Source organism: Phyllostomus discolor, chromosome 15 (assembly GCF_004126475.2).
Source record: "Phyllostomus discolor isolate MPI-MPIP mPhyDis1 chromosome 15, mPhyDis1.pri.v3, whole genome shotgun sequence".
NCBI classification, from domain to species: Eukaryota; Metazoa; Chordata; class Mammalia; order Chiroptera; family Phyllostomidae; genus Phyllostomus; species Phyllostomus discolor.
In genome coordinates this window covers 519680-546484 of record NC_040917.2, presented here as the reverse complement: position 1 = coordinate 546484, position 26805 = coordinate 519680, and the positions used below count along the sequence as shown (strand labels likewise).

The following is a 26805-nucleotide window of genomic DNA, read 5'->3' as shown; positions in this document are numbered from 1 at the left end:
CCGCGCTCAATCCACTGAGCTACGCCAGCCAGGGCTGATGATACTCTTTTCACACACATGTGAGGTTCAGTTTAATGGAACCAAATTTGTCACTTCTTGTTTACTGCGTTTTCATAACATATTGAATAAATTATTGATGAATGCCATTCAATCATATTTTTTCAATACTTTTTTTCAGAGGACTTTATATGTTTAGGTCTTACAGTCAGACCTGTAATCCACTTTGACTTACTTTTTTCTGTATGGAACTGAATAGGGTTATGTTTTGTTCTCTGCATGTGCATATCCAGTGAACCTAATGCTGCCCTCTCCACAACAAGTGTTCAATAAATGGATGAAAATTGACAAAATCTAACACTTTCCTGAGAAGGAGGACACTCAGCACACTAAAATTACACATATTACATAGGTTTTTTATAAAAGCCCACAGGTAACATCATTCTCAGTGGTGAAAAAATGGAAGCCTTTTCTCTAAAATCAGGAGTAAGACAATGACACCCACTTTCACCGCTTGCATTCAATATAGTACAGGACATGCTAGCCAGAGCACTTTGGCAGAAAATTAAATGCAATGCATTTAACTCATAAAGGAGAATTCAAATGATCACTGTTCACACATGGCATGAACTTACAATGGGCTTCCACTTCATTTCAATAGTTAGATGAAGTTTTTCTTTTGCAGAAGAGTTTAACATTTGTGTGTAGATTTATTTTGCACTGATGCACATGACTCTACTGCATTCCCTGGACAACATGTACTGAAATGCACATCTGAATGAAGTGTGTGTGAGTCCATGGATATGAGTGTATGTGCATATGTGGGGGTTGCAAAGCATATATTCCTCCTTACATAAATTGAGTGTTTAACCAAATGTAGGTCCATGTTACCCTTTCCAAGATTCTGAAACATGAGTTGAGCCCAGGACATAGGGGTTTTGTTGCTGTATTGCTCTGCAAGAAGGCAGTGAGGTGCACCCGTGATTGATGGGTCACTCTCAACCTATTTGGGGCCCTCCTCCAGTCTCCTTCCCTGCTCTCAGAGCACTGGAATATGCAGTAGTGTAATCTAACTGCCACTCAGTCATGTTTACCACCCAAACTCAACACAAGAAATGCCGTGTAAACCACAAAAGCAATCACAACAGAATTTTGGTTTAACTATACTGCTGAAAGATAGGGAATCATCATATTTAAGGCAGAAAGTGCAAAAGAAAAATTTCCACAAATCATGGAGTTCAAGATGACCACATGGAGGTGCATACATAGCATGGTACTGATCTCAAAATGCCCAGTTTCTACACATTTTTTCATGTGGTATTGGGATCCATGTGGATCAGGAGGTCCCAGGGAGTACAGGAAAGGGGAACATCATCAGTGCTGTCAGCTGTGTGTGTTCCATGCAGCTATCCAGAGCCTGTCCTAGGTCACAGGAGATTGTTGTGTCTCCTTGGATAACTGGACAGCATGAAAAGACACTGCGTCCCTGGGATGTTCCAGTGGGACACACACACACAGGACTGACACTGTTGTAAACTCACACTTGCTCACACAGTGAGCACAGATGACTTGTCCATTGACCTTGCTCACCTTCACAATCCCACCCTAACTGTCTCCATCTCAGGAAAGATAGGTCAGAAGACTAATGGGCTTCTTCTCTCTCCCAGGCTCACACCTCTGTGTCTCTCTAGTCCTCTAGGTCCACCCCTGTAGGACAGAACCCACAGGGCAAGGGGTCCTGGATGAGCACACGGAATAGGAGGCTCTCTGCTGGATGGGACCTCACCACCTTGCCTCTTCCACAGCTCAGGGCCCTTCTGAAGGCTTTGTGCCCTGAGGGTCCTGGTCCTGATTGGTGGTGTCCCCAGGACGAGTAGACACGGAGCCCACAGCTCAGGTTTCTCTGATCCCCTGGTACAGACACGCTCCCCTAGTGCAGAGCATTGAGCCCCTGTATGGGTCAGGACCATGTGGGTGACTGTAAATGTCACCCAGCACTACACTCCCTTAATTTTAAAGCCAGGCACTATGTTGGGGCAGTGACTCCTGTGCCCACCATGGCCATGCTGTGATCCACTCTTTTCCTTCTGACCATCCTTTCCCATACTGCTCCTGTCAGGGACATTCTCAGGGATGAAAAGATTCCTGCCCTCAAAGATCTTCAAGTGGCTTTGCTTCCTTTTGACCTTTTTCTACATGGGTTCTGTCTCAGGTCACCATGCAGGAGTCTGACCCTTGGCTGATGAGACTCCCCCAGACCCTTACATTGACCTGCTTCTTCTCTGGCTTATCACTGAGAACTACTAGTACAGGTGTCAGGTGGATTTTCAGGCCTCTGAGAACACACTGGGGTGGCTCACAGATGCTAGGTGGGATGATGATAAGTTTTATAACCCATCTCTGAAGTTCAAGCTCACAATCTGCAAGGACACCTCCAAAAATCAGGTGGTTCTCACAGTGACCAGCATGAGCCCTGCAGACACAGCCACATGCTACTGTGCATGGATGGCACAGAGGCATATACCAGGGGCCTCTTGTACAAGAACCTGGATGGGTGTCAACTGGGTACCATATCTGCAGGGCAGAAAATCACGGGGAAATGGTGTTTCCTGTCAGGCTCTGGAAGTTCCTCTTATCTCCCACAGCCTCAAAGCCTCATCTTGTTTTATTTTTTCTCCTTAGAAGACCCCATCCCTGTTTGTGGTGCAGACAGGCAGATGCTGAATTCTATTTCCTAAGCATTCAACATGACAAGGTCAGTTGCATAGGACAAAAGTGCCACCCATAGGATGTCATTGTTTCATGGGCATCTCTGCCTCCAAGATGCAGAATACAAATAAACACAAAGTTCACCTTTGTTAAAAGATGGAATTACATATTAGAGAAACATTAGCTGATAAGAAAGTTTGACTCTCCATCCATATGCTCTGACCAGAGCAATCAGCTTGTAAAACCAGTTGAAGTGTAGCTGGTCTGAAAACACAAAAACTTGAGCAGAGGAGGTGGGAGGAAACAAGGAATGGTGAGATCCCTCCCACTAGTATAGCAACTTAGAAGACCTAGGGCCACTGTAGCATGAAGTTCCCTAAGCCTTGGAGTGTGAGTTTCAGTCCACATCGGGGTCCCCAATCCACAGCAACAGAGATGGAAATGGGAGTCCATGTAATACCTGGTGATGGGGATTTTGGGGGATTCTGTTCACCTGGGCAGCTCAGAATGCAGCATCCTAGGGAGGGAGGGACCCCACTGTTATAACACCAGGATCTGTGACTGCTGGAGGGTCCTCACAGCAGCTCCACACAAGACAAAAGGTCTTCCTGGTTCAAACAGTAGTGGCTTTCTTGGGCACTTTACTCTCTCAAAAGATCATGGGAAGAGAACCCCTGGGAGTCTTGAGTGTGTTGCTTGAGAAAGAAGACCCATGTTGCCCACCTTGAGCTCACTGGCAGTGCCCCACCCCCACCTGCTGAATTTCTAGGTCCATCCTGGTCTACTCCTGCACTTTCAAGGCAAATGGATATGGCATGGGCTGGATATTTGGTCCCACTCTCCTGGATAGACCACACAGGAGTGAAGGGACCATTTGTCCCTTTGGAGCCTGGGAAGGGTTGGGCAGATTGGAGCACCAAGTGGCACTGATTCTTCTGTGATCTCCTTCGGTGTGGTTAGGGGTTGTGAACATGCCAGCAATACACAGAGTTGGGTTTTTGGATTGTGTCTACCAGGTGAAGTTCCATCCTGGAGTTAGAAGGGCATGTTCTGGGGTTTATAACTGCTTTATGGGGAAGCAGACTTGGGATACCCAGCAAGTTTAGCCTCTGTAGCTGTGGGGAAGAGAGAAAGTGCTGCTATTAACAGAGGGGGCAGAACAGGGACTGTTGAATTCAGGATAGTGATCCTGGGCCCAACACAGACTTTAACGGCAGGTGTCTGTGACAGTTGTAGGTGAAACTGTTTTACCTCAGCTGATCCAGGACTACATCACAGGTGATGCACAGTCTTCTTCATTATATTGTAGACTGAGTCCACAGGTGTATTCAGCCCTGGAAAGTAGGTAACGCTAGATACAAACACCCATTCATATGATCATTAGAGCAAAGGGTTCCTACATCAATGAGCATGCCCCAGTCTTCCCTGGATTAGGGTCAGGGAATCAGGGCTAACCAGTGGAAAGTGTAGAGGTCTATATACTCACTGTTATCATATAGGACCTCTTGGACATGACCAAGGCTGAGACCACTGGGGGTCGCTCAGCACCCCTGAAAACAAGGATCACCAAAGGAGCAGGTGCACTTGGACATTTGTGTTTTTCTGTCTGATTTTCTCTTCCTGTAACTGTTTTCTTTAAGGAAATTATCTGGATTTCTAATTATGCTCTTGCTTCTGAAATCTATCAGTGAGAAAAGTCTGTCATAAAGGAAGAAACTATTTGCATGTGGACAAGGCAGAGTCTCCTTCAGGCACTGTTGTGCCCAGTTGCAATGAATCATCAAACCTCCTGACTCACATCATCTGAGTCTAACCAGAGGCTCTGCTGGACCCAGCAGTCAGTCCAGCCCCACACAGATAAGTGTCTATGCTGGCCAGCAGCAGGATGTGGGCCTGCATGGAAGTGGGCAGGCCCACGTCCCGGCTTGTATAAAGCCAACACCAGAGAACAAAGACCCCCAGTGATGTTGGTCATTGACTTGGAATCATGCTCACAGCACCAAGTGTAGGGGGCACCACACAGAGGCAGAGGGACCCCCACAGCTTGGTGTGGTTGTCCAGGCTGACAACAAACACACACCTAAAGGGCACACAGATTGTTTATCATGCTCAGCATTGAAATGTCTGGGAGGGACAGGAAAGGGCCTTCAGCAGGTCAGATTATTATAGTAAGTCCTGATTAGCAGCCCCAAGGTTGTTTATTGATAATGATGCCCCAGCAAATAATATTAAGCTGTGGTTCTCAATGGGGGCCTCTCATAAACTGAGAGGCTTTCTGAATTTTCCTAATAAAGATGGCATTTATGAGCACAGCCTTGAACTCAATCATGTCTCCTTCCTGTCACATTCTGACCCACCTCTTTGCCTTAGCATCATGGAATTTGGGGTAATTTTCATTTTCTTCTTTTCACTTCCTATCGCCATTCTATATTACTTTATATGGGCTTCTGTAACAGGATTCAGCCAGGGGCCCCCAAAGAGGCATTTGAAATGGGCTCCAGAACTCAGGGTGTCCAGAAAATGTTAAAAAATAAAGGATGCCCTCACCCTACAAGTATAAACTAAAGGAGGGGCACATGGAGCAGGGCAATTGAAAGTTGTTCTGCAGAGCAACAGTTTGGTAGATAACTTCAGGCATGGGAATTTACCATAACTAGAACTTTTAACTGGTTTCATGGATATGTTACATAGCTGTGACCACACTTTGAGCCAAGGAGATAGAAGGGACTTCAAGTGATGTTGTAACTGGGAGGCAACTCCCTGTGGTGACAGAGCCTGAGGAAGAGCTTGGAGATGATTGGCTCCACGCCATGGGGCCATGCCTGCAGGAACTTACTGTGGCAGCCCAGAAAAGCTGGAAAAATATGGGAATGCTGGCAGGTGTAACTGATTGTGGGGGGAGTCAGAAATGGGGCTGCAGAGGAAGATTGGCACTGTGCTTTAAGCCCAGACATGGCAGCCATCCATATTGGGGACCACATGGCTTTGGTGAGAGTCAGGACCACGTGGCTTTGGGGTGCTCCCTTTTGCCATGTGGCTTAGGAAGCAGGAGAGACCTTGCTTTGAAGAAAAGGGATGAAAGGACTCTTGCTGGTGGGCCATGAGAAGTTGCCACATGGTTTTGAATTAACTGGAGATTATGTTGCCAAGACAGTTGATGGTGCCAGGAACTGAGGGGCTACCAGAACCATGGACTTCTATTTCATGGAAGTCCATGAAAGTCTAGTCCATGGAAGTCTAGTTCATGGACCATGAACTTCTATTTCTTTTCTTGAAATACAGTACCCCAGACTGGGCACAGGGAGAAGGAAGGACTGTGTGTGGCTGCGGGTATTCTAAAGGACTTTAGTATTTAAATGAAGATATTCAGTCATTACTCTAAGTCTGCATAACTTTTCAAATAAATAATCCCTTTCACTTTCACCAATATCTGGCATTTAGAGTCATCATTTCCTGGTGGTAGGCAAGGTGAACCTAATATGGGGGAGCACCCTGGGAGCAGAAGGGGGGTCCATTCGGTAATAGTGCATAGTTCATGTCCCCCCTGGGACTGTGACACCACTAACCTACTGCAGAGTGGTCAGACATTATATAATTTGTGATGTGATGGCCCTATAGACCTAGTCCCTACCTGGCACCACAGATAATATTTACAATATTATTGACTATGCCTTACTTTACATCCCTCTGTTTAATCTGTACCTGATGACTTTTATTTCTTTTATTTATGTATTTATTTATTTATTTTTTAGAGAGGGAAGGGAGGGAGGGAGAGAGAGAGGGAGAGAGAGAGAGAGAAACATCAATGTGCGGTTGTTGGGGCTTATGGCCTGCAACCCAGGAATGTACCCTGGCTGGGAATAGAACCTGGGACACTTTGGTTCCCAGCCTGCGCTCAATCCACTGAGCTATGTCAGCCAGGGCTGACTTTCATTTCTTAATCCCTTTAGCTTTTTCACCCAGGCTCCCAAATTTCCTCCCCCCTAGAGATCCCTAGTCTGTTCTCAGGATCTTTGTGTCTGTTTCTATTATGCTTGCTTATTTATTTGTTCTTTAGATTCCACATATAAGTAAGATCATATTTTATTTCTGTATATCTGTCACACTTATTTCACTCAGCATAATTCCCCCTACATCCAGCCACATTGTCACTGATGGAAAGAATTTTTATTTTTTTATGGCTGAGTAAAGAGAATAGGTTAAATTTCAAGTCAGTAGGTTGGCTAAACGTCTTTTTTTTTTTTTTGCATTTTCACCAATAACTTTATTACATAGGTAGTATAAGACTGATTTTTCTCATTTAATATGTCAATTTCATCATTATCAATTTCAACGTGTCTACCCTACCATGGATCATCTTTCAGAGATAAATCTCCATGTTGAAATTTCACAAACCACTTTTGACACATTTGGTCTATCACAGCACCTTCTTCAAACACTGCACAAGTCTTTTTTTTTTCCACTGGAGACACTGAGACGCCCATGCCCTGTGAGCCCAGGTGGGACCTTCCTCTTCATGGCGGGTGCTGGAAATCTGAAGGCACCAGGGACCAACAAAGTCAAGGCTGTTGACACAGGAACAGAGGCAGAGGTATCTGGGGAGGGATTTCATCTGAAGGCATGAGTCTTGCTGTTCATAAAATATCTAAAATGAGGGTTGGAGAAGAGGCAACTTTAAATATCCTATTCTATCACAGCATTTACCAAACTTTATAAGACAAGGGAACAACAGTCAATGGTGTTATTTCTAAGGCATTTCTATATGTGAATTTTAAGGATATGGGGACAGTGATGGGTTTATTAAATCACTAGGTAGAGACTTTTGGAGATGCACTGATCAAGGAATAAGACATTCAGAAATCAAATCCCAGAACAAATCCAGGTTGTCTATGTGTCACATAAAGCTGGAATCTCAGTGAGGATCTTGTCCTGCAGGGGCCTGTTCCTCAGTGGGAGAAGCTCTGTGTGCAGATGTCTCAGGGATTTGAGAGGAGACATATACCTTACAGCACTCTCTGATTCCCTGTGAGCAGGGTTTCTGTGTCCTGTATCTTCTCTCAGGTAGGGTCCAGTCTTCAGCTATGAAACACTGTGTCTCATGAATATGCAAATGAGAAGGGGTAGGCTGGGTTAAATGTTCATCTGTCTGTGCCCTCAGAGCAACACCCACAGCTACACCCTCCCCTACAAAAGTCCTGATGGCATAGCCTTTCACCAATGCCTGGAGCTGGAGAGCCCTCTTCCTGGTGGCAGTGGCTACAGGTAAGAGGCTCCCCAGTACTTGGTTTGAGGAAGACCAGGGGCAGTAAATAGGGATTTCCATCCACTCTTGTCTCCTCTCCACAGGTGTCTACTCCTAGGTGCAGCTGGTGCAGTCTGGGGGTGAGGTGAGGAAGCCTGGGGCCTCAGTGAAAGTCTCCTGCAAGGTTTCTGGGCACACCTTCACAGACTATTATATTCACTGGGTTCGACAGGCCCCTGAACAAGGCCTTGAGTGGATAGGATGAATATACCCTGAGATGGTGATACAAACTATGCACAGAAGTTCCAGGGTAGAGTCACCATGATGGCAGACAAGTCCATGAGCAGAGCTTATTACACGGAGCTGAGCAGCCTGAATGCAGATGACATAGGTGCGTATTACTGTGCAAGAGACACAGTGAGGGGAAGTCAGCATGAGCCCAGACACAAACCTCTTTGAGGAAGACCGGAGGGCTGGGATGCAGGGCACTCAAGTCCCACAGACCACAGAGAACAAATGCAGGAGCAGCTGTGGCCCTGGGCAGGAAGGAAGAGGCTTTCACTTGGGAAAAGGGATTTCCTCTCAAAGCTGTCAGCTGCATCCAGGGACACTTCTTCCTTGTTTGTGGGTTTCCTTTCCCTCATTCTCAATGCAGACAGCAAAGGAGGAAGTGATGCTGTCTGTTTTCAGATGAGATTCCACCCTGTGCCTGGGACCTTTCCTTCACCACGCTCCTGTGTGTCCTTTTTCTTCCTTGGCAATGAACCACCCTGAGTGGTTCTGTATTCCCTGTGGTTGTAAATATTTCCCACAAAATAGAGTCCAGCCCTGTTCAGGCCCCTGTCTGCTGAGCTCAGGTGCTCTGTTCCCCAGCATGCACACAATGTCCTCACACATTTCCTTCCTTCTGACAGGCCCCCCTCACATTACAGTGGTTGGAATAATCCCCCAGCACCTCCACCTCTCAGGCCTCTATCCTCCCTGCCAAATATTACCCTTTTGCCCCTCACTTACTTGGTGGGTGTTTGAATGCACCCCAACATCTATCTCAACAATCACAGTATTGTTACTCTGATTTTCCTGGTTTCCTTTTGAAAAGGACACATGATTCCATTTATGTCCCAACTGGAGAATTCAGGATAATCCCCAGGTCAACACCTGTAACTCAGCCATCCCTAACTTAATCACTCTGCAGAGTCCTGTCATATAAGAGAACACTCGCCAGTCCCAGCAGCCAGAATCTGGATGTTCCTGAGCATCCAAGTTCAGTCATCCCAGTTTCCTGAGGATCATGGCCTCAGCTGCACCTCAGGAATCTGGGGACAGGCTTCCTTCCTGAGGTCCTAGAAAGTCTGTTGGAGAGTGTGAGTGTGTGCATGTGGGTGCACACACACATTAACTTTTTGTCACATGTGTTTGTCACTGTGTGTATTGTGCATACACGTGTGTGGTTTAATCCATGTTCTAAGTCTCCCACAGCTCACAGATCATGGCCCTTCCCACACATCAGTGAGGACCAGTCCCCAGGGTGAGTGCAGCCCACTAGGAAGCCTGTGTTTCCCTCTCCGTCAGTTGGATGTGACCCCAAGGGCTAGAGTGCATCATGGACAAAACCTGCCTGGGGATCTTCTTGATAGAAACTGGCTTCTGAGGGTCTCAGATGATGCATGTAAAGAGGCTAAAAGTTGAGGTGTCCTTTACTCAAAGTGACCCAAGGTGTCCTGTCCCAGGTGAGCTACACAAATCAGGCTCAGGACTGGTGAATCCCAGAGAGGGGCTGCAGGGATGGGATGCATGGGAGTCAGGGGTAGTTCACACCCAAACTTGTCTTAAGGAACAGAATCATGACCCAGAGACATGTCCTGGATCCAGCTCTTCCTGCATCTGAGGTCCATGACCACTAAGTACATGACTGTATGTTACTGTATCATACACATGGAGTGAGTCAGTGCCATCCCAGATGCCAAAGTCCTTCTTGAGGGAGCAGGGGTGGGACTGGGCTCCAGGGATTTCTCAGGACACATAAATGCCTGGGTTCCATCTGGTGAGCAGGTGTACAGAGAGGCTGAGAAAAGGATTCTTGAATCTCCATTTAATTCTTCTTCTTGCACAGAAACCTCCTTCACAGAGACCTTCCCCCCATTCTCATATTTAACTGAGCACCTGTTACTGTGTGTTAATATATCAGTTAAAGAGCACATCTATGTGCTGTTCTGTGTTACTGTGTGGTTTACCTGCATGTGCAATTTTATGCGTGAGTGTATATACTGTGTACTTCAAATATGCAAGATTGTATGTGTGTTTCTAAGTTTTTTTTTTATACTTGTAGTACTAGCATAACTTTTATGGAGCAAAAAAAGCTTAATGTTTATAGCATATCTTAATTTTCAACAAACTACTTAGTTGCTGCAAATGTATCTCATGACATAGCATAGTATACTTATCTTTCCTTGGCATTTTTTTTTCCTTTTTGCCCATGTGTCTGAGCTCTGCAGGCATCATGCTGGTTGATTAGTCTATGTGTAGCTCTACACCCATCTCCCAGGTGAACATGGCTTCACAAAGTGTCCAGGTGCCTCATCCCATCTTGGTCAAGGGTGATAAGATCTCATGGGCCCTCCATCACTGACAAGCCTGATCTGGCTCAGGGGTGGTTGGCCTCACCATTCAGTTTGCAGTCAACATGGATCCCAGAAAGAGCTGTCAGCTCAGTGCTCCAAACACAGGACCCCCATATCCATCTTTAGGAGGAGCCCCTCTCCTGCAGGAAGTAGTGCTAACAGCACAGTGGGGACACGGGACTCTGAAGAGTAAGATGTGCCTCATCAAATCCTTCAAGATTTCCTCCTGGATCCAAGAGTTTCAAGCTTCACTGCATGTAGGATTTGCATTGGGAGAGTGTTGGATCCTAGGGGCAGTCCTGGGGAACCCTGAATCCCTGGCCCTGAAATTAAATACCCCCATCCATGATCATGAGTGTCTGAGAGAGCACATGTTTAATCCAAATGTCTTCTTGAATGGAACAGATGACCTTTTTCTAATTTAAGTAAACTTCATATTAAACTCTTCTCTGACCCAACAAAATGAATACAGAGTGAATATATCTGCTATCATAAAGTGATCAATGTACATCCTATTCTCTTAGTACTTGACCAAAAAACACACAGGCACACACAAACCCACACACAGTAACAACACAGCCATGCACAGCCACAGACAATGACAACACAGTCATCAGCCACACAGAGCCACTCACAGTCATATGACCACACAGAGCCATATGGAGTAACACACTGTCACACAAGAAAAGTCACACACTGTCACACACACCTCACAGACTGCCATGCACACTGATGCACATATAATCATACACTCTCACACACTCATTTTTTTAAATGTGCATTTACACATGAGTTGTGATACAAAACTGTTCATTTCATTGCACATTATTCCTCTAAAACATGTCAGGGTGTTTTCCATATATTAATGGATAGTCTGAAAAATGCACAGGGCAGATGGTTCTCCTGATACAAATGCTACACCATGTATGTATTAGATGGTGTTAACTGGCATTTATTTCATGTTTACCTCCTACAGTAGCAATTATTATAAATAAACTTATGTGTTTGGAATTGATGCACTATTGAGAATAAATAAGTAGATCTATAACAGACAAGAATAATTATGAGCAATCTTATGGCTTTGCACCAATGCCTTCAGGAGCCTATTGGAACAGGTTATACGAACTCACCAGGTAACAGCAGAGCAAACACATCAACTGCTGCGTCATGATACAAAAGTATAACTTCTTTATTTCCATAACCACAGGTCAACTTGGTGAACTTGCATTTTAACATATAACTCTGAGTTTCCTTATAATCTTTATAAAGTTAAGAAAATGCACAACTCTAACATAGTCCCATGAATAGGAGACTATTTGGAAAGAGATGTCCAGGACAATTTCACAGGAGAAGTAAAATGAGGAAGAACCCCGTGCTCTGTCTGATGGCCCCACGTGTCTCTCCCTGTCTGATCCAGTCTCTATTTCTCTTAGGAAAGGACAGAAGGAAATGAGGACAGAAACAGAAACCTCTCCACCGTGCATGCAAATGCAGGGTGATGATGGTGCCCAAGATGGGACTGACCTGTTACAGAGTGTGGTGAGGTCTCACAGACTAGATGTAATGGGAATAATAACAATGGTGAAATCTAGTTTTATAGATCTTTTAAGTTACTAATTGTTGTAGAAAATTTAAAAAAAGTACCATTTTACTATGTGAAGTATATACTTCAGTAATGTTAAGGATATTCACATTGACACATAACGGGTTGAAAACTCTTCCATCTTCCAAAATCTGATACTTTATGCACATCAATCACCTTCCCCCTCCTCCCAGCCCCGGCACTCACCATTCTGCTTCCTGTGTCAATACACTTGCCTGATCTAGATGGCCACTGTGCTAAAGTGGTATCATACAAGGTTGTCTTTTTGTGACTGTCATATTTTGTTCATGATAAAGTCCTCCAGGTCCATCCATACTTAAGCATCTGCAAGGTTTTAACATTGTCCATTACATCCCCAGGACTTACTTATCCTGCAAGTGGAAGTTTGTTCTTCAGATCATCGATATCCAATACTTCCACTGCCCACCTGCAACTTCAGAAAACCAGAAATTAGATCTTTTCAATTCTTTGTTTTATGATTCCACATACAAGTAACATCATACAATGCATGCCTTACCATGTCTCATTTACCTTGTCTGCCATTATGCCCTCAAGAGCCATTTATGTTGTCTTCATGCCCTAACCCATTATGTCTACTTTCTTTATCCATGTCTTCACTGCTGTAAATAATGCTAAAATAAACATGGATCCCTGGCTGGTGTGGCTCAGTGGACTGTGTGCCAGCCTTCAAACCAAAGGGTCACTGGTTCAATTTCCAGTCAGGGCACATGCCTTGGTTGTGGACAAGGTACCCTGTAGGGGGGGCACACGAAAGGCAGCCACACATCGATGTTTCTCTTCCTCTCCTTCACCCACTTCCCCTCCCTCTAGAAGTAAAGAAATAAAATCTTTAAAAAAATAAAATAAACATAGAACTGCAGGTAACTCTTTGATATATTGATTTTGTTTCCTTTGGATGCATACCCAGACTTGGAATTTCTGGGTCATAGAGCTGTTGTGTTTTAATTTTTTGAGGAACTTCCATATTGTTTTTCTTCAGCAGCTGTGCCAACTCCCATTCCCATTAGCTGTGCACAGTTTTCCACCGACTGCATATCCTCACACCCAGGCTTCCACTTCTGTGCCTGCCTCATGCCCTAGGCCCAGTCCTCCAGGACATAACCCTGAGGGAAAGCAGCCCAGGATGAGCACCCAGGGGAGGACATTGTCTGCTGGTCAAGGCTTCACTGCCTTTGTCTCCTCCACAGCACAGGGTCCTTCTGAGGGCTTCGTGCCCTGAGAGTCCTGGTCCTGCTTGGGGGTGTCCCCAGGAAGAGCAGATGTGGAGTGAACACTGAAGTCTCACTGCTTTCCCAGAACAGACTCACTCCCCTACTGCAGAGTTCTGAGTCCCCGTATGGGTCAAGAACTAGGGGATGGCTGCAAACCCCATCCTCCCCCACCCTCACAGGGTTGAATAGCTGGGACCTGGGCCTGTGGCAGTGACACTGGTGCCCACCATGGACACGCTGTGGTCCACTCTCCTGCAGCTGATGGTCCCTTCATAGAAGTGCCCCATCAGGGATGCCCTAAGTAAAGAAAATGCTCCTTTTCTTATCTTGAAGTGTCATCACCTCTTCTTGTACTTTCTCTGAAGGGGTTCTGTCTCAGGACACCCATCAGAGTTTGGCCCTGGGCTGATGAGACCCTCCACAAACCTCACACTGACCTGCTTCTTCTCTGAATTCTCACTGAGAACTAGTGGTACAGACATCAGCTGGATCTGTCAGTCCCCTGTGAAGGCACACAAGTGGCTTTCATATGTCTGGTGGAACAATGATATGAATTATAACTTATCTCTGAGGAATGTGATCACAATCTCTAAGGACACCTCTAAACAACAGGTGTGTTGGGAACTGCACTGCCTGGTTTCAGGAACTGCAACCCCCCATAACTAAGGCTGAGTAAAAAGACCTTGGGGCCATAAGTTACTAAGGGGACAAAGCTTATCTTCATGGCAGAAGTGTTGTCTCTACTCCATTTACTTCATCCTTCTTGGCACCAAGCAGTTGACAGGTTAGCCAATGATGGGTAAGATTCCTCAAGGGAGGGACGGCCTAAGACAGGCACAGTTGAGAAGAGGTTCTCAGTGAAGGACTTGGGGGACTATAGAAAAAGAGGATGATGAACCCTCACCCCTTGACTTTGACATAGACTGAGTCCTTATTCTGTCTGTAAGAAGTTTCCTATTTGCTTGACTGTCTTAATTCTCCCACCTGACTTAAACCTGAAACAGCGCTGGAGGTGGGTATGGCTTTATGCTGGAATGGGCAGTGTCTGAAGGCAATCAAAGCTAGGAAAGAATGCATAAAATCCTGTGAAAACTGCTTTGCTAAAAATGCCGCCAATTTTCTGATAAGGGTCCAAGCATAAAATTAGTTTGTTTCCCAAAGTTTTATGTCCCTTTATCTATCTGACCCTGACTCAGAATAAGCCCCCCTAATTCTTTGAATGTTATCTATTGTTTGATCCCTACTGCTTGAAAATGATTAGTGAGTTTTACCTGTATTCCTGTGCAAATCGAACCCAATAAAAGTTCATTGAGGAACAGGCTCAAAGCCCTTCTCCTCTGAGAGATGGGCCACCCTCCCTCCTCAAGCAGATCATGTCTTGATAGAATTAGTCTTATTTATGGTGGGTGGCGTGGGGTCTCTGCTAGACAAAGCTCCCCCACACAACTAGTCCTCACAATAACCAGCGTGGACCCTACAAACACAGACACATATTCCTGGGTATGGATGGCACAGAGACACAGCCCAGGGGCCTCCTGTATAAGAACCTGGGTGGGTCTCTAGTGTGTCTCAGCTGGGCCCCACGTCTTCACAACAGGAAAGAATGGGGTGTTGGTGTTTCCTGCCAGCTGGTGGAGTTTCCTCTCACCTCCCACAGGCCCAGGGCCCCATTTTTCCTCTTCTCCCCTTAGAAGACACACAAGTCTGTTAGGGGTGCAGACAGGCAAGATGCTGACTTCTCTTTCATAAACACCCCATACAAGGTCACTTACTAGGACAGAAATGTCACCCACAGGATTTCACTGTTTCATGAACTCCTATACAAATAAACGCAAAGTCCACTTTTGTTAAAGAGATTGGATTTTAAGTTAGGCAAGCATTAGCTGAAAGTCTGGAGTTCCATTCCCTCGCTCAGACCAGAGCAGTCAACCTGAAAAACCAGTTGAAGTATAGCTGGTCTGAAACTTAATAAACAGGAGCAGCCGAGAAGATTTGGGGAGACAAGGAGAGGGTAAGTCCTCTTCTGCAGCTCCAGTGACTGGGGATTCCAAAGGATATGGCAGCAGGAATCTCCCTCCCCCTGGGAGTGTGGGGCCTCAGCCCTTGCAGGGGTCTCCAATCCACAGCCAGAGATGCAAATGGAAGCCCACACAGCACCAGGTGATGGAGATTTGTGAGGATTAGGTCCACCTGGTAGTCTCTGAGCATAGCGTCCCAGGGAGAGAGTGACCACATTGTTACAAGACCAGGATCTGTGACTGCAAGAGAGGCCACACAGCAGTTCCAGGATGGAGGAAGGGTCTTCTTGGTACACTCAGTAGCGACTTTCAGGGACCCTTTAGTCCCTGGAAGTACTGTGGTCAGAGAACCACTGGGAGTCTGGATTGTGTGGCTTGAGGAAAAGGACCTGCGTTTCCCACCTGGTGTGCATGGGCAGTACCCCACCCCCACTTGCTGATTTACTAGGTCCGTCTCATCCTAGTCATGCAATTTTAAGGTATACAGTTATGGCCTGGTCTGGATATTTGGCACTGCCATCCTTGTGAGGCAGCACAGTGGTGAGGGGATCATTTGCCCCTTTGGGGCCTGGGTGGTGTTGGGGAGATTGGAGTGCCAAGTTGCCCTGATTATTTTGTGAACCCCTTCAGCTTGCTTATGGGATGTGAATGTGCCAGTAATACACACAGAGCTGGGTTTTTCAACTGTGTCTCCCAGGTATGCTTCCATACCCAGTCAGATGGGTATGTCCTGGGCTCTCTGGCTGCCTTATGGGGAAGCAGACCTGGAGTACCCAGGGAGTTTAGTCTCTGCTGGCATGGAAAAGAGAGGAAATTCCCCTGCAACCAGAGGAAACAGAACAGGGACTGTGTGGATCTACAACAGTGGTCCTGTTACCAACACAGACTTTAGCAGCAGGTGTCTGTGACTCTTCAAGTTAAACCTGACTCACTTCAGCTGATTGCAGACTATGTCACAGGTAATACACAAGTGTCTCCCTTGTACTGTGGACTCTGAGTCCACAGCTGTATAATAGTCCTTGTACTGTGGACTCTGAGTCCACAGCTGGTTAGGTGATACTAGACATAGACAGCCATTCATGCCCTCGTTACATAAAACAGGTGGTATGACCTTACTGAGCAAGCCCCACTCTTCCCGGATTAAGGTTAGGGGAGTAGTGGGGGCCAGTGGAGAGGGCTGAGGTCCATATGCTCATTATTACCAGATGTGGATTTTGGACATGACCAAGGCTGTGACCACTGGAGGGCACTCAGTGTCCCTGAACACAAGGACCATCAAAGTATCAGGTGCATTTGGTGGTGGTTTGTTCTCGTTGCCTGTTGGATTCCCTCTTTTTGTAACTGTTTCCCTTAGGGAACTTCTTGGATTCTTCATTATGCACTCAGATCTGAAATCTCTATTGTAAAGGAGGAATCTATTTTCATGTGGACAAAGCAGAGTCTCCTTCAGACACTCTCATGCTCCATTCCAATCAATCATCAAACCTTCTGACCCATGTAATCTGAGCCTAACCAGAGGCTCTGGCAGACACAGCAGTTCAGACCAGCCCCACACAATTCATTGCCCATGCCCATCAATAGTTGGATATCGGCCTACTAGACAGCAGGCACCAGAGGGGTAGGAACCCAATTCCTGAGGACAGAGATTCTCACTGATGATAGTTATTGCCTTGCAATCATGCTCACAGCACCAAGTGTAAGGCCACCACACAGAGACAGAGGGACCCAGAACATCTTGGTGAGGATGTCAGGCTGACAGAAAATGCACAACCCAAGGGGGCATGGGACATGAGATTCACAGAGTTGAAATCTCTGGGAGGAACATGAAAGTCCCTTCAGCAGGTCAGATTATTACACTAAGTCCTGCTTAGCAGCCCCCAGGTTGTTTACTGAGTTATGATCCACCAGCAATTAATATTAGATTGTGGTTCTCAGTGGGAGTCTCTGATAAACTGAGAGGCTTTTCTGAATTTTCCCAATAAAGATGACACGTGTGAGCACAGTCCTGAATTCAGCCATGCCTCCTTCCTGTCACACTGCGATCCAAACTCTTGTCTTAGCCTTCCTGGAATTTGGGATAATTTTATTTTTGTTTCTTCAATTCCTGTTGACATCCTACATGTTATTTTATATGAGCTTCTAGCCTACAATGGAGTAGTCAGGCAATTGTACAATTTGTGATGTGGTGTACTTATTGATCCAGTACCCACCTGGCACCACATGTAGTATTTACAATATATTTGACTGTGCAGTACTTTGCATCCCTGTGAATAATCTGTAACTGCTGATTTGTACTTCTTAATACCTTTACCTTTTTCACCCAGGCTCCCAAATTTCTTTTCCACTGGAAATCCCTAGTCTGTTCTCAGCGTATATGCGTCTTTTTCTATTCTTGTTTATTTATTTTTTTCTTCACATTCCACATATAAGTGTGATCATTTGGTGTGTCTGTATATCTGTCACACTTATTTCACTCAACATAAAACCCTCTAGATCAATTCACATTGTCACAAATAGAAAAATTTCATTTTTTATGGCTGAATAAAGAGGATGAGTCAATTTTCATATCAGTGAGTTGGTCAAAGTTTTTTTTTTTTCATTTTCACCAATAATTTTATTACTTGTGTGGTATAGCACTGATTGTTGTCATTTAATGTGCCAATTTGATCACTATCAACTTCTACCCAGCTGTGGAGCATAATTCAGCAAGAAATTTCCATGACAAAACTTTGCGTAAAGGTTTTGACATGTTTGATCAATAGCTGCACCTTCTTCATACATTGCATTTTTTGGCATTCATTAAGACACTAATTAGTGTCTTCATTAGTGTCTTGCATTAGTGAAGATGCTAAGACATCCATGCCTTGTGAGCCCAGGTGGGACTTTCCTGTTCAGATCATCTGCTGGGCAGCAGAAGGCACAAGACACCAATGAATTCAGGGCTGCTGTCATAGCAACAGGTGCAGAGGTTTCTGGGGAGGGATTACTTCTGATGGCTTGGGTCTTCCTGTTCATAAAAAAAATCTTAAATAAGAATTGAACAAGAGGTCACTTTAAATATCCCATTCTGTCAGAGCATTCACCAAGCTTGATAAGAGAACCAAAGACAATAGAGGAATTTCTGAAGTATTTTTATACGTGAATTTTAAGGAGCTAGGGACAGTGAATGATTTATTAACAAAATAGGTGAAAACATTTTGAAGATATACTGACCCAGGAATAAGATATTCAGGTATTAAAGACTAGAACAAGTACAGCTGGTATATAAGTGAAAGTTGTGGTAGCAATGAAGATCTTGCCATGTGGGGGCCTCAGTGGGAGGAGCTATGTCTTCACAGAGCACAGGGATTTGAAGGGGACACATATCCTACAGCATGAATTAGCACTTACACTCTCTAACTCCCTGTGAGCATGATCCCCGTGTCCTCCATATTCACTTAGGTGGGGTCAAGTCTTCAGATATGAAACACTGCCTCATGAATATGCAGACTAAAAGAGGTAGACTATGTTAAATGTGGGTCTTTCTGTGCCCTGAGAACATCACCTAAGCCACATCCTCCCCTACAGAAGTCCTGGTGGCACAGTCCCTAACCATGGACTGGAGCATCAGAGCTGTCTTCTTGGTGGCCTTGGTTAAATGTCAGAGGCTCCCTAGACTCTGGGTTGAGGAAGGGACCAGGGACAGTTGATGGGGATTTCCACTCACGCCTGCCTCCTCTCCACAGGTGTGCATGCTCAGGTGCAGCTGATGTTATCTAGGGCTGAGGTGAAGCCTGGGAACTCAGTGAAGGTCTTCTGAAATGCTTCTAGATACACCTTCACAGACTACTATATGCACTGGGTGGGACAGGACCCAGGACAAGGGCTTGAGTGGCTAGGACTAATTGGCCCTGTAGATAGTGACACAAACTATGCAGAAAAGTTTCAGGGCAGAGTCACTATGGCTGCACACAAGTCCATGACTACAGCCTATAGGAAGCTGAGAACGCTGAGATCCAAGGGCATGGCTGTGTATTACTCTGTGAGATATGTGTGAGGCAACGTCAGCCCAGACACAGACATACTTGCAGGAGCACCTGGTAATACCAGGGGGTGGTTAGTGTCCCTGAACAGTGGGACCATCCCAGGAGCAAGTACAGTTGTAAGTTTTGAGTGGTTTCCTGCCTAGTTTCCTCTTCCTGTAACAGTTTCCCTCAGGGAAACTCAATTTCTGATTCATAGCTCAGCTCTGAATTCCCTGACTTAGAAAATTTTGTTGTAAAAAAAGAAAATATTCTCATGTAGAAAAAATGCAGAGTTCATTTCAGGCACACTTACATGCTGGACAGTGAGCACCAGAGGTGTGTGGACCCAATGCCAAAGACCACTGGTAGTGACTGTCACTCACATGACATCATGTTCACAGAACCAAGTGTAGGTGGAGCCACACTGAGCAGAAGGTACCAGGACAGCTTTGTGTGGATGTTCAGGCTGATGGCAGACACATACCCCAAGGGGTATGTGAATATGGATATGGATAATTCATCAAATATGGATAATTTGTCAAATATGTTTTCACATGTCAGCAAAAACAAAGTAGAATACAAATACTGATTACATTTAATACCATAAAATTAACACAATTAAATAAGTGATGTTTATATGTGGACAACCACCATGTCTACAGAAAAAGAAAAGAATGATTTTAAGTTACCAAATGATTGAGGATCGAGATAAAGATAATTAAGACTTCCCGCCAAGATGGAGACATAGGTAGACACACTGTGCCTCCTCACACAACCAAGACAGGGACAGCAACAATTTAGAAACAGAATAACAACCAGAACTGACAGAAAATTGAACTGTATGGAAGTCGCACAACCAAGGAGTTAAAATATACACATTCATCCAGACCGGTAGGAGGGGTGGAGTCATGCAGCCAGGCAGAGGGGTCGAGGCACAAAGAGCTATGGGACTGGGTGCATAATACTGCAGCGGGCGGACCCTAGGTGTGCAAGTGGTGGCTGGCAGACCCCGGCTGAGGGGTGGCAACCAGCAGACCCAGCGAAGAGCGGTTGTGGAGGAAGACACTGCACACAATCCAGGATCCCAGTGCTGGGAAATAGAGTCTTGGGTCACTGATTGAAAAAAAAAAAACTGTGGGGGTTGAGGTGCAGGGAGAAACTCCCAGCCTCACAGAAGAGGTCATTGGAAAGACCCACAGGATGCACAAACCCACCCACATGGGAATCAGCACCAGAAAGGTCCAGTTTGCTTGGGGGAAGCAGTGGAAAGGGCTGATGTCCCACAGAGAGAGGAGCAAGTGCCATTGTTTGCTAAAGGACCCCACTCCCACATACAGCGTCACAACCCAGAGACTTGGTTGCCCCTCTCTGGTGAACATCTAAGGCTCCACCCCTCATACATAACAGGCATGACCAGACACCCCCCCAAAAGAAAGAGAGAGAGAGAGAGAGAGAGAGAGAGAGAGAGAGAGAGAGAGAGAGAGAGAGAGGGGGCTCAAACAGAAGAACGAATGAAAGCCTCAGCACCTTTTAAGCAACCCAGAGATAGCCAACCTATCAGATGCACAGTTCAAGACACTGGTGATCAGTATGCTCACAGAATTGGTTGATTTTGGTCGCAAATTAAATTTAAAAAAATGAAGGCTACAATAATTGAAATGAAGAAAAATGCACATGGAACCAATAGTGATGGAAAGAAACCTGAGTCTCACATCCATTGAGTGTACCAGATGGAAGAAAAAAACATGCAATCAGAAAAGAATGAAGAAATAAGAATTCAAAAAAAAAATGAGGAAAGCCTTAGGAACCTCCAGGACATCTTTAAACGTTCCAATATCCAAATTATAGGGGTATCAGAAGGAGAAGAGGAAGAGCAACAAGTGGAAAAGTTATTTGAACAAATAATAAAGCAGAACTTCCCCAATCTGGCAAAGGAAGTAGATTTCTAGAAGTCCAGGAAGGTCAGAGAGTCCCAAAGAAGCTGGACCCAAGAAGGAACACACCAAGGCACATCATAATTGCATTGCCCAAGATTAAAATGAAGGAGAGAATCCTAGAAGCATCAAGAGATAAGGAGACAGTTACCTACAAAGGAGTTCCCATCAGACTGTCAGCTGATTGCTCAAAAGAGATCTTACAGGCAAGAAGGGGCTGGAAAGAAGTATTCCAAGTCATGAAAGGCAAGGACCTACATCCAAGATTTCTCTAGACAGCAAAGCTTTCATCTAAAATGGAAGGGAAGATAAAGTGCTTCTCAGATAAGGTCAAGTTCAAGGAGTTCATCATCACCAAGCCCTTATTTTATGAAATGTTAAAGGGACATATCTAAGAAAGAGAAGATAAAAAAACATGTATAGTAAAATGACAGAAAACTCACAATTATTATCAACCACACCTAAAACAAAAACAAAGCAACTAGAACAGGAATAGAACCATAGAAATGGAGATCACTTGGAGGGGCAGTAACAGGGGAGTGGAAGGAGGTGAGAGGGGGAAAAGGTATAGAGAATAAGTACCATAGATGGTAGGTAGAAAATAGACAGGGGGAGGGCAAGGATAGTATGGGAAATGTAGAAGTTAAAGAACTTATGACACATGGACATGAACTAGAGGGGGGAATGTAAATGGAATAGGGTGTGCATGGTGGAGGGGCATGAAGGGGATAATGGGACAACTGTAATAGCATAACAAATACAATATATATAAAAAAACAGAAGCCCAACCCCACCTCAGAAAAAGAAAACATAAAGATAACTAAGATGATGATGATGATGATGATGATGATGATGATGATGGAATTAGAATGGGTCTTGGACCAATGTTTTTGGCAATATCTCTCCCTTATCAAATGTTTTTGAAAAGTTGGCTCAGCTTTCTGCTCTCAGAGACACTTACCCAGGATCTATAAGGATCATCATTTTAAGGAGCCCTATTAATCTATCCTTCCAATTGATTGAAATTGTGTGTGATTCCATGGATAAGAGATTGAATCCAAAGAAGGAATCCATGGAGTTTCTCTGCTGCATTTGCTGCTGAAACACCTGATAAGATTCTTTTCAATGAGATTCAAGAACAAGTTTTCTATCACATTCACTGCAATAGATATAATTCACTGGTGGAAGAACACAGACCATGTTAGAATGGCATACTAGAAAGGCACATTTAATATGAGGGTGACAGAAGGGGGTATAAACATGATCTATGTTCACTATTTTTCCCATTTGGATGCAGCAGGGCAGAAACAAGTTGTGAGTGAGTCAGTGACAGCATAATTCCTTCCATTCCTATGTCACAGAGAATGGCTCATGTGCCCTGAGTTGAAGAGGATTGTCCACCTGAGATGTTAGGGACTTTCAATGTGGCAGTTCAAAGTTTCTGAAATTTACATTATTTTTATGTAAAAATCTTTTTAATTCTCTGCAGGGATTGTAGGTGGTGGGGACCATGGGGTTTGGGGAGTCCTGGCCACATGGCATAGCGCTGGTTTGTGATGATGCTGTATGGTAAGCACTGACTGCATGTGCAGTTGGGAAAATGCAAATCCAAACAGCTTCTATCAGCTAAATGGACCGCACATTTTGTCAAGGAATTACTTGCAGGAATCATGGAAATGCATGCAGTATTAGTACAACATATTCATGCCACATGAATGATGAACTGCAGGAACTTTTTCAAAGGGCCCTTGATGATGCCCCCTGGCCCAGTCTCACCTTCTTTCCTGCTTCAGGATTTGCTGCATCTGGTAATAGAGGAGAAGGAATCAACCTCCATTGTTTTTGGAAGTTGTCACACCATTGTTAATTGAAGATGATACCATTGTGTCTACCCCGCGTATATAGTTTGAAAAGGCAATTTGACAAGATTCATTTGGAATTATCTAATGCAACAGGCAGCTGCCTTGAGAAACCAAATGTCTAAGTGAGGTAGACAGTTTTAAGTTTTTCATATTGTTACAAGAAACCATAGGCTAGATGTGGACATATTATGATACTGGCTTTAGATTCCCCTGTAGATGTAACATTTGAGGGTTCAAATGGGATATAATCTAGGTTAAGTCTGATTATTTTGGAGTAATGATTTATCACAGCATCTTCTTAGGTTTCATGCCTCATGTTTTTGTAATGACTTCCAACCTCACCTTATTCTAGTCTCCAGAATGGACAAGTGTTTCCTGGTTTCCTCAACTGTCCACATGATTGAGATTAGGGGAGACATGAGGGCTCACTTTATTTGCAAAGAATCCAAATCCACACACTGACATGTTTCTTTTCTGGTCTTGTCCTGACGTACAAGCCCTAAGAACTGCAGTGCCTTCTGATGTTTGTGCTGACTTTACATCAGATGGAGGGATGGATACTGACGGAAAGTTCTATCATTACAGTATGTCCTGGTTACAAGCCTGCAGGTTTAATATTGATGTGTGACCCATCAAAAATAACCATTTCATATACTCCATGAGAGTCTCTAATAAACTGGAGGTTTGTATTGAATTTCCCCTAATAGACATTAAGAATTGTGAGCCCAACTGAGGCATTTAGTCATGACACCTGTCTGTCTGAGATACACTACACAGGTGTGTGGAGCCTACCTTGGACCTGGGACAAGGGTACATTTTCAAGTTAGTACTTTCTTATCTAGTGGCCCCAGATGTTATGTGTGTATATTTCAGGAAAAAGAGAGACAGACACACACACTGAAATGATTAAACTAATTAAATAATGAGGAAAATCACAACATAATGACATGACAATGCTGAATGTGTGTCACCTCAGACGAGGTTAATTCACCCTCCACGTTAATTTATTCCCTTCATGGATGGAGTTAATTTTACCATTTGCACATTGATGCACTCAGTGTATTGGGTTCAAATTCAGTGGACTCCCATCATGTATGGCTATGGAGGCAGCACTACCAAGGGTCCCATGCAGACATGAAGAGGGACTGTGAGAAAGATGAGATGATGATTCTTCTGAAATTAATGGTTCATGAACAAGGAGGTCACCAAACAGGACCTCTCCTGCTCCAGGATTAGAGCTTTGTCACATGTCCACACAGACATAGACTCCAATGCTGAACATAAAGCTGATCAGTTTACATAAAGTTACACCCACCAGCTTGAAAAAGGGAGGCTATTTGAATGATTAATCCACCTTGAATAATCAATGGATACATAAAAATATTGCTTTCATGTCAATGAATCTACTTATATCTGTTGTTTCATATTAGTAATTGGCACAAAATTGTTCCATAATCAAATTTCTGTAATTTAGTATTTACTGCCCAATGTCAACCTATATCCTAATCTAAGCAGGCCTAATCATAACTGAGTTTCCTCTATTCCCCCAATGTTTGAACCTGAATTTACCACAGGGTCTACAGAATAAAATTAAATGAGGCAGTAAGGCTGCTGAACATTGAGCACCAACATTCACTGAAGGAAAATGACCCATGAAAACTGTCTGCTTCTCTGTAGAGTTCATGCTTCTGTCTCCAAATGATTCACACGGATATCCCACCTTCTCCAACACTGGGTCAATGTGCCCTAGGATCACACTCCATTCCTAGCTTACACTCTGCTTTGTAAAGGAAACATGGTCAGATGAAACTTCCTGTCACCTGAACACGAACCTCCTGAGCTTTTAATTCTCCCTCTGGTTATGCCAGTTGATTTCACTGGGTGTGTTCATTACTGGTATTGTTCAAAGGCATCTCTTGTGTTAAATCCCTCTTTTTAAGAAAATGCACTCTCATAGGTCATGAAGTTTCCTGTACCACTTGAGTCAGTGGGGCTGGACAGGCTCAGATATGAGGAGGAATTCAAAACAGACATGACTCCTTTTGCAGGCCACACTCTGGGATCATGTCCTTCATGTCACTTCCCAGTCCCAGATCTCACTATATAGTAGAGCACATGAAAATAGGACCCCTATGCTCACTAAAAGCAGCCCAGTCCTGACCCTGAAGCTCTGAAACAGGATCCTAGCCTGGATTCTCAGGTGTTCCCAGTCCCTACTGGGGCAATCTTAGGACAGAACATAAACCACTCATGATAGAGTTTGAGCTCAGCTGGATTTTCCTTGTTGCTATTTAACAGGTTTTTTTTTATGAAGAAATGGAGACACTGAGTATGACTGTGGGTATGACTGAGAAACAGTGGACCGGTGACTTTTCTGACTCAAAAGCTTTGGGTCTGCAGACATCCAATGTGAGGTGCAGGTGGTGGAGTCAGGGAAGGTTCAGTGCATCCTGGGAGGTGTCTGAGACTCCTGCATGGCCTACCAATTTACCTTCAGTAGCTACAATATGACTTGGACCAGCAAAGCTCCAGGGAAGTGGCAACAATGGGTCTCAGTCATTAAGAGTAATGGTAGTACAACCTAATATGCCAAATCACCATCTCCAGAGACAACACAAAGAGTGACCTCTACCTGCAAATGAACAGCCTGAAAGTCCATGTCAGAGCCCTGTATTTCTGAGCAAGACACACTGTGAGGGGAAGTCAGTGTGAGCCCAGGCATGGACCTACCTCTGGGAGAAAAGAGGGCTGGACTGTAGGGGGCACTGTGGGCACTTTGAATACAGGGTCACCCCAGGGTCACCTGTTGTATATTAAGCTCCGGTTTCCTGGAGGTGTGGGGTTAAGTAACAACACAACAGTTTCCCTCTGGGAACCTCCCTTCCTTCATGATTCAGTGATGACCTCTTAAATATCTGAGTTACAGAGGCATGTGATAATAGGAGGAAAACATTCTCTGATGCACCAAGACAGAGCCACATATATTTGTTACCCCTGCCCTAATAAATCATCAGTTGTTCTGACCCACATCAGCTGAATCCATCCAGAGAGTCCAAGCTGGCCAGCAACAAGACACAGGCATGCTTAACAGCAGACTCCAGATACATATGAACCCAATTCCAGAGGACAAAGGCCCCTGATGGTGATGGTCATTGACTTGATTCCACATTTATGACACAAATAGCAGTTTACATCACGCAGAGAAAGAGGGTAGCCACTACACCATGGTGCAGATGTCCAGGCTTATTAGTTCACACACACAGAGGAACATTCAAAATGTCACTTCATTGTGGAGCCTGTTTGGAGTGGGGCTGAATTCAGAAACTCAGAAATGGCAGGTTCATGCCTGGTAAGTACTTTGTTCTGGCTCTTATTGTTCTTCCATGACAAGTTTGAGGACAGTCCTGCTCATGGGAGGATCTTGTGTGGATTCAATCTCCATCCTGTGTCAGACTACTGTGAATTCCCACTTTATCTACAGGTTTCCTCCATGGTGTGCACAGGAGGAGAGAGAGGGGTGAATCTTCACATGCCAGCATCAAACATGAAATGTTACACCTTGAGTACATATTCCACTGGACAC

The 26805-nt window shown here is 44.7% G+C and overlaps 1 gene segment (V, D, J or C); it reads left to right on the top strand.

Annotated features, from left to right (window-relative positions):
- LOC114489669 overlaps window positions 1-26805 on the top strand; it is a 384977-nt gene that overhangs the window by 108270 nt on the left and 249902 nt on the right. Inside the window, 1 exon segment of the C gene segment in view lies at window positions 20469-20475. Coding sequence covers window positions 20469-20475 — 7 coding nt within the window.